Below are 9,173 nucleotides of genomic sequence, written 5' to 3'. Positions count from 1 at the left end.
TTTGTGCAAGAACTTAAAACTTTATAATACACTGAATTGCTGGGCATTTTTTGCATCGCTTTCATGTGACTCTTTAGTATAATATGAATACACTGGAAAAAATGGAAAAAAGATAATTAAGATTAATTTATGTAGGATCAATACTATAGTCCCAATCAAGGACCATTTTTTTATGCCAATGGTAAATTTGCTATGTAAAAGATGCAAGTTTGGTTTCTAAATATACAGGATATTTATTAATTTATTTTATTAATTTAAAATATTTGTATCCTGCCTCTCTATTTAAAATACCTGCTAAAACCATCTAGAGAGGAGGAACACACACTAGGGGTATGTCTACACTAGAAAGTTAGTTCGAACTAACGGACGTTAGTTCGAACTAACTTTCCTATGCGCTACACTAGCGCTCCGTTAGTTCGAACTTAATTCGAACTAACGGAGCGCTTAGTTCGAACTAGGTAAACCTCATTTTACGAGGACTAACGCCTAGTTCGAACTAGCTAGTTCGAACTAAGGGCTGTGTAGCCCTTTAGTTCGAACTAGTGGGAGGCTAAGGCTTCCCAGGTTTCCCTGGTGGCCACTCTGGCCAACACCAGGGAAACTCGTCTGCCCCCCTCCCGGCCCCGGAGCCCTTAAAGGGCCACGGGCTGGCTACTCACTTTGTGCCAGTTGCAAGGCTGCCAGCACCCGTGCCTGCACAGCCTGCACCTGCCACACAATGAGCCAGCCATCCGAGGGCTCCCAGCCCTCCACTGCTCCCCACGACCAGCCTGGCGGCTCCCAGGAGCCTGCCCGGGGGCGCAAAAGGCGGGCGCCCGCCTGGTCAAGTGCGGAGATCGTGGACCTCATCGAGGTTTGGGGGGAAGCCTCCAATGTCCACGATCTCCGCACTAGCCACCGGAATGCGGCCGTCTATGGACGCATGGCTGCCAGCCTGGCCGCCAGGGGCCACCAGCGCAGCCGGGAGCAGGTGCGCTGCAAGATTAAAGACTTGCGGCAGTCCTACTCCCGGGCCTGCCTGCCAGGGGCTGACCCGGAGGCCTGCCCCCACTTCCATGCCCTGGACCGCCTCCTGGGGGCTCATGCCGTCCCTGCCCCCCGGGACGTGATTGACCCCGGGGCAGAGGGACCGCTCCTGGACACCGAGGAGGAGCAAGAGGGCTCTGAGAGCCAGGAGCCTGCTGCCAGCCTTCCCAGGACCCGGGACCCCCGAGGCACCCCACAGAGCCGCTCGCCTGCATCATCAGAGGCCGGGGAGGCGTCCACCTGTGAGTACCCTCGTGTTCCCCTTATGTGTACGGGGGGCTGGGGCGAGAGGGAGCCCCGGGACCGTGCGCCTGGGCCTTGCCCACCACGGAGCAGCAGCTGGGGATCCTGCAGGGGCCCTGGCCTTGCAGAGGGGAGCTGGGTTTCACACACCTGGGCCCCTGGGGTAATTGACCGCTGGTCTTCTTGCACCACAGCTGCAGCACCGGGGACTGCAGGGCGCACCACACCGCCTGCAGCAGCCGCCCGCGCCCGGGCAAGCAGGACAGCCAGGAACCAGGAGGACTACCAGAGGCGGCATCTCCGGTTCCTGGACCGACAGCTCCGTCTCCAGGACCACTGGGTCCAGGAGGACCTCAGGCTGCGCCAGAGGAGTCTGGAGGCCCTGGAGGAGCAGGGCCGTGCCCTGCGAGGCCACCTCCAGAGCCTGCTAGACCGCTTTCCATTTCCTCCTCCCCCTGCTCCCCCTCTTGCTCCCCCTCTTGCTCCCCCTGCTCCCCCTCTTGCTCCCCCTCTTGCTCCCCCTGCTCCCCCTCTTGCTCCTCCTGCTCCCCCTCTTGCTCCTCCTGCTCCCCCTCTTGCTCCTCCTGCTCCCCCTCTTGCTCCTCCTGCTCCTCCTGCTCCTCCTGCTTCCGCTCCTGCTTCCTCCACACCCCCTGTCCTCTCTGCCCCCCCCTCCACAACCATTCCCCACCGACGCCCCCGGACCCGCAGTGTGGCGAGACGGGAGAGGCACCCAGACTCCCACCCCTGAGCTTTCCTTTCCCTTCCTCCCTTCCCTCCCCTCCCCTTCCAGCTCCCTCGTCCCAGGTTTCCCCCTCCCTTCTCCCACCTTCATTCCTCCCTCCCCCACCCCAGTTCTGTGAAATAAACAGACGTTTTTGTTGGAAAAACAGGTGTCTTTATTTGACAGTAGGTAGGGAGGGGAAAGGGGAAGGGGGGGGTAGGGTGGAAGAAGGCCCCGGTGGGGCATGCAGGGAGAGGTCAGTCCTCCTCCTCCTCCACCTGGAAGCTCTCCCGCAGGGCTTCCCGGATCCGGATGGCCCCCCGCTGGGCTTCCCGGACGGCGGCGGTGCGGGGCTGACCGTAGTGTCCAGCCATGCGGTCAGCCTCAGCCATCCAGGCTGGCAAGAAAGCCTCCCCCTTCCGCTCACACAAATTGTGGAGCACACAACATGCCGCCACCACGGGAGGGATGTTGTGCTCGGCCAGGTCCAGACGGGTGAGGAGGCATCGAAAGCGGGCTTTCAGTCGCCCGAAGGCCCCCTCCACCACGATGCGGGCCCTGCTCAGCCTGTTATTGAAGGCCTGGCGGGAGGGATTGAGGTGTCCCGTGTAGGGCTTCATGAGCCAGGGCTGCAGTGGGTAGGCGGCATCCCCCACCAGGCAGACGGGCATGTCCACGTCCCCGACCCTGATGTGGCGGTCGGGGAAGAAGGTCCCGTCCTGCAGCCGCTGGCACACGGAGGAGTTCCGGTACACCCGGGCGTCGTGTGCTTTGCCGGACCAGCCCACATTTATGTCCGTCAACTGTCCCCGGTGGTCACATACGGCCTGCAGGATGACGGAGAAGTACCCCTTGCGGTTCACGTACCGGGACGCCTGGTGTTCCGGGGCACGGATGGGGATGTGCGTCCCGTCGATGGCCCCCCCGCAGTTGGGGAAGCCGAGGGCGCCGAATCCCCGGATGACGGCATCCGGGTTGGCGAGGCGGACCACCCTGCGGAGCAGCACCCGGTTGATGGCCTTGACCACCTGCGGAGAGAGACACAGCAAAGCGTCAATCAGTGGGGCGCCCGGGTGGCTGGGAGCGTGCGTGCCCTGGCAGTGCCCCGCGCCCCACTCCCGGAAGCAACCCCCCTGGCGGCGTGTAGTACGGCCGGGACAGCCCGACCCCTCCGGTGCGGGGCGCTTTCGCCTCCTCCCGCCCCCCCCTTTGTCCCTGGGGCGGCCCATCCCCTCCTCGCAGCCCCCCTCCCCCCCGGCTCGGTGGCCGACGAGCGCCGTACCTGCATGAGCACTGCTCCGACAGTGGATCTCCCCACGCCGAACTGGTTCCCGACGGATCGGTAGCTGTCCGGCGTGGAGAGCTTCCAGAGGGCGATGGCCACCCGCTTCTGGAGGGGGATGGCGGGCCTCATGCGAGTGTCCCTTCTTTGCAGGGCAGGGGCGAGCCACTCGCAGAGCTCCAGGAAGGTGTCCCTCCTCATCCTAAAGTTCTGGGTCCACTGTCGGTCGTCCCAGCGCTCCAGGACGATGCGGTCCCACCAGTCGCTGCTGGTGTCCAGACGCCAGATGCGGCGGGGCACGCCGGTGCCGGGGCGCCGCCGCGGCTCCTCCACGGCCCCCAGGGCGGCCAGGCGGAGAGGCAGGGGGCTGACGTTCCCCAGGTGGTGCCAGGCAGCCTCGAGCCATTGCTGGCAGGCTTGCAGCAGCAAGTCCAGAACGTGCACCAGAAGGTGCAGGGCGAGCCGTGGCTCCATGTTGCCACCTGCGGCGGTCCCCCCCGAAGGGAAGCACCGACACAGACGGGCACAGAGACCGACGCTTTGCTGTCCCTCGGCGAGGTTGGCAAGCAAGCAGGAAAAGCTGAGAACCGGCTGTCCAGGGGGGGTCCCTTTAAGCACGAGCCTCAGATAGCCTCAGACAGCAGCCACACAAAGCAACTGCTGACCTGATGCCCTGCCAGAACCGGTTTCAGCTGCCCTTAAATGCCCCCCTGCGTCCAATCAGTGTGGACGCGCTAGTTCGAACTAGCAAAACGCTAGTTCGAACTAGTTTTTAGTTCTAGATGCGCTAGTTCGAACTAGCTTAGTTCGAATTAACTAATTCGAACTAAGTTAGTTCGAACTAGCGCTGTAGTGTAGACGTACCCATACAGACTCCAACACCAAAAAAAGCACTAGTAAAAAGGGTGGCTTTAGCCTGACACCAAAACAATGCTAATGTTGGCACCATGCAAATATTCCAAGGAAAATAATTCCACAGCCTGGGAGCAAAAGCTAAGAAGCCCTGTTCTGCGTAGATGTTAATCTTATCTCCATAAATGAGGAAACACCGAGCAGAGCCTCCCTAGCCGACCTTAGTCCCTGGGCAGGTTTATATGGGAGACGATGATCCTTAAGATACCCCGGATCCAACCCGTTTAGGGCTTTATAGGTCATAACCAAGACCTTAAATTTTACCCGGAAACATACTGGAAGCCAGTGCAGCTGCCAGAGCACTGACATAATGTGCTCCGTATAACGAGTATCAGTTAAAACTCGAGCAGCCGCATTCTGGACCAGTTGAAGTTTCCGAAGGCTCTTCAGAGGCAGCCCCACATAAAGCGCATTACAGTAATCCAGTTGGGGTGTAATAAGAGCATGGATCACTGTGGCCAAGTCATGCTTGTTCAGGAAGGGTCGCAGCTGGTGGAGCAGATGAAGCTGCCCAAAAGCACTCCTGGCCATCGAAGAAATTTGGTTCTCAAATGTTAAAAAAGGGTCCAGGAGGACTCCCAAGCTGCATACCTGTTCTTTCAGGGGAAAGTAACCCCGTCTAGAACAGGTACCACACCACATTCCCAAACAGATGGCCTCCTCATCCACAGGACTTCAGTCTTATCTGGATTCAGCTTCAGCTTGTTTGACTTCATCCAGTTCATCACTGCCTCCAGACACCAGTTTAGATCAGTCACTGCCACACCTGGTTCTGATGTCACAGGGAAATAGAATTGAGTGTCATCTGCATATTGATGGCACTGTCCTTCCAAAACTCCTTGTGACTTCCTTCAGAGGCTTCATGTAGATGTTAAACAGCATAGTGGACAAAATGGAACGTTGCAGGACCTCATAGCACAATTGCCACGGAGTCAATAGCAGCCCCCTAGCTCCACCTTCTGAAAGCATCCCGACAGGTATGACCAGAACCACTAGAGAACAGAGGCTCCAATACTCAACTCCGCCAGGCATTCCAAAAGGATACCATGGTTGATGGTATCAAAAGCCACTGAGAGGTCTAAGAGAATCAACAGGGATGCACCTCCCACCCCGTCTATCTCCTGGAATAGGTTGTCTACCAGGGCGACCAAGGTGGTTTCAGTTCCAAAACCCAGCCTAAAGCTAGACTCAAATGGATCTAAGTAGTCTGTTTCTTCCAAGAAAGCTTGGAGTTGGAATGCCAACACCCGCTCAAGCACCTTGCCCAAGAAGGGAATATTATCAACTGGGCAATAGTTATTCAAATCATGTGGGTCCAGGGAAGGCTTCTTAAGTAGCGGTTTTATCACTGCCTCTTTCAAGGAGGCGGGAACCATACTAGATCTGAAAGACGCATTAACAATCCTCTGGACCCAGCCAGTCATCCCTTCCTGGCTAGATTTAATAAGCCATGAAGTGCAGGCGACAAGTGAGCATATGGTCGGTCACACTCTAAACACCTTGTCCACATCTGTGGGAGAAAAATCAAATAACTCCAATTGTGTCTAAAGGGGGGACTGTGAAGGAAATCAAAACTCTCTAAAAGAAAACTGCTGTAAGGGTTAAAAGTTTTCCTTCAAAAAAAAAAAAAAGAAGAATTAGAGCATTATGGCTAGCCAAAAAGATGCTATTGAAAAGCTGCAGCAAGAATTGGCTACTCTAAAGAAACAGCTTGATTCCCTAGATGTGCCATCTGCACCCCCAACCCGCTTTGGATCCTGGTCAGCTGAACATTCTTTCCTGTTATCTCCCTGTTCTCCTGTAAACCTTATGGGACGTGACTTGTTGTGTAAATTGGGTGCAAACCTTCTCTGTAGAGAGGAAGGGATATTTGTTGACCTTTCCCCCTATCAGGCTCCAAATTTGACCCAGCTCCTAACCCAGTGACCTGGTCCCCAGAATGTGAATCTGCTTTCCTTTCCCTTAAAACTCTTCTCTCATAGCCACCTGCTCTAGGCTTACCTAATTATAGCAAGCCTTTTACTCTGTTTTGTCATGAACAGGATGGAATTGCAGCTGGAGTTCTCTGTCAACCCTTTGGACCCACACCTTGTCCAGTAGCTTATTTTTCTGCAACACTGGACTCAGTAGCCTGTGGGTTCCCACCTTGCTTGATGGCAGTTGCAGCTACTGCTGAATTACTTTAAAAAAAAAAAAGGCCCAACCTGTCACATTAGGCCACAGCATTATCTTACAGGTCCCTCATGTTGTCTCTGCTCTCTTACAGCAACACCGCACCCAGCACCTGTCTGTTCAGAGACAAACCCTGTATGGAGAATGTTATCCTCTCTTCCCCAAATGTGGTAATTCAAAGATGTAATGTATTTAACCCAGCTACTCTTTTTCCTTTACCCTCTGATGGTGAACCACACACCCATAATTGTAAAGAATTACTTGAGCACTGTGTAAAGGCTCCCCAAGATTTGTCTGATCAACTGCTGGGAAATGCAGATCTTGTATTGTATACTGATGGCTCATGTAAAAGAAATTCAGTTGGTAAAGTAGAGGCTGGATATGCAGTGGTCTCAGATAATGATGTTTTAGAGGCCTTTTCTCTTCCAGAAATCAAAATCAGCTCAGTCTGCTGAGCTCATCGCTTTAATTCATGCTTGCCTTTTAGCTTCCGGACAGTCTGCTGCCATTTATACTGATTCAAAGTATGATTTCTCTGTCATGCCACAAGACAAATTTGGAAACAACGAGGTTTCCTTACCTCTTCTTGCTCTGCTATCTCTCATGGTCCCCTTATCTCCCAACTCCTTGATGCTATTCAGCTACCCGCATCCCTCTCTATTACCCATTGCCCAGCCCACACAGGTGCCACTGATCCTGTTTCCCTGGGTAATGGGAGTGCTGATGCAGTGGCCAGACATACAGCAGCACATGGACCTCTGGCTCCCTTTCAGATTCTGGTCTCTCTTTCTCTCCCTGTTTCTTTGCAGGACCTGATAGAACTACAGCAAGCTGCTCAACCTGCAGAGAAAAACCTTTGGGAGAAAGCAGGCTGCTCCTTATCCGCAGCTGGGATAATGGTTGCACCTGATGGCTGCCCAGTCACCCCAAAAATCTCTCACATGGCAGCTTGCTCAGGTGTCTCATCAAATGACACACATGAGCAAAAGGGGGGTGGCCTCACAGATCCCAAAACAATGGTACGCCCCAGGCATGCACCTAGAAGCTGTCAAGAATATCTAATTCATGTGTGATTTGTAAGCAGTTTAATGTTGCAGGAGGCCCACAGGCTAGCAGCCACACAGAGAGAAGAAACCTAGACATAAAATGACGGTTAGGAGAGCTTGCACCTGCGGGTAAAGGAAGCCCTCCCAGTACCTACTGATGTACCATGCCACAACATCCAACCAGGCGACTACGTGTTCGTGAAGGAACATCGCAGAAAGAATTCCCTGACAGCCCGGTGGAAAGGACCGTTCCAATTGCTGCTCATCACCCACAGCAGTAAAGGTGAAGGAGCGCCCCTCGTGGATCCACGCAAGTCATGTATGCCGAACTGCAGATCCAACAGAGCTGATTGACCCCGTCACTCAGGACCCCTCCCCGGAGGAATCACCTGAGGATGAGGTTCAGCAGACCGAGGCGGCAGACTCTCAAACCAGACTGTTACCAAACTGGCCTCCACCAGGAGCTTCGAGGTACAACCTGAGAGGTAGGACTATACCAGCAAAGACCTACAGGTGAGCCTGGCGCCCTGTAGCTCTCACAAAGGGAAATCCTTTCCAGTATTGAGTGAACTAAGAGACTACGAAATCTTGAAGAGTACCTGCAGAGGCAAGCCAAACAATACTAACTGATTAAGCTTAGTTAAAGAGACTGCTTTGCTAGGTGCTAGCTAATTACTATATTATTATTATTATCCTTTCTACTTTAGAAATTTAAGATACTATAATAGGATGAGGATTGTTTTTCCCTCTTTAGTAGTCAGAGTAGCCTTAGTATATAACTTTCCCCACCCTTATTGGGAAGCCCTGCAGAAGGTTGTGTCCCTCACCAATACAAGTGACTGTTGGATATGTGAACAGCTTATCAAAGGTTCTGAAAGCCTTTTACACTGTACCAGGAGTACATAGTCATGGGGGGAACAGGCAGATTTGGCATAAAAATCTGATTGCCTCAGGGATTCCCCTAACTCAAGCATTACATCCATCAGGGACTATGTTTTCATTGTGTTTTGAAAGCAAAATTGGCACTGGTAAAGATCTGGGGTGAATCCCAGAAAATACCTGCTATCGTAGAGTATGGTTAAATCCAGGAAATGGACAGTGGGTCATTTACCCAGCTGATAAAGAAAACCTCCCTCTAAGATGAGAATTCATCCTAGCAAAAGAAGAATACCTAAGAATGTCCAGAATAAACTTTGAGTAATACTCCAATAGGAGTATTAAAGGGGGGAATTGTGGGAGAAAAATCAAATAACTCCAATTGTGTCTAAAGGGGGGACTGTGAAGGAAATCAAAACTCTCTAAAAGAAAACTGCTGTAAGGGTTAAAAGTTTTCCAGACATCTCTCCCTGTATCAGAGTGAAATCAAATTAACTCTAATCAAGACCCTTACAATGCCTATCTCAAGTTCATGGATACTCCTAGTCTGTCACAATTTGTCATGTAAACCCTTATCTTTGTCACAGTTTGCCTTGTCTCAAGGCAAACTCAAGTTCTCATGTGGCTTTGTACTGTAAAACTTACTTCTAGCACTCCTGGTGTGAACAGAAACGTCTCAGAGTACTTCTGCTGAGACTTTGATATGTTAAAGAAAACAAACAACTAAACTGTCTGAGCATACTGTATAAAGGACCACTAAACCTGTCTCTCAGTGCTGACTGCTATTGTTCTCTGGTAGCTGTCAGACTGCATGCATGCATAATAAAGTTTTCCTTCTAGGTTTCTCTCCTGCCTCACTGCTTTGACGTCCAGCCTCGGACCCTTCTGGGGG

General features: G+C 53.0%; 1 protein-coding gene across 1 annotated transcript; it reads left to right on the top strand.

Moving 5' to 3' along the window:
• Positions 1-358: 358 nt before the first annotated feature.
• On the top strand, positions 359-2,154 carry LOC149523743 (uncharacterized). Its single transcript, XM_089781510.1, has 2 exons — positions 359-1,268; positions 1,464-2,154. The coding sequence occupies exons 1-2, from the start codon at positions 719-721 to the stop codon at positions 2,018-2,020; spliced, it is 1,107 nt and encodes a 368-aa protein (XP_089637636.1). The 5' UTR covers positions 359-718; the 3' UTR covers positions 2,021-2,154.
• Positions 2,155-9,173: the final 7,019 nt, after the last annotated feature.

This window comes from Pelodiscus sinensis, chromosome 12 (genome assembly GCF_052426305.1).
Source record: "Pelodiscus sinensis isolate ZL-2025 chromosome 12, ASM5242630v1, whole genome shotgun sequence".
Taxonomy (NCBI): Eukaryota; Metazoa; Chordata; order Testudines; family Trionychidae; genus Pelodiscus; species Pelodiscus sinensis.
Note: the sequence above shows the minus strand (reverse complement) of the source record. Positions and strands in the feature narration are given on the sequence as shown.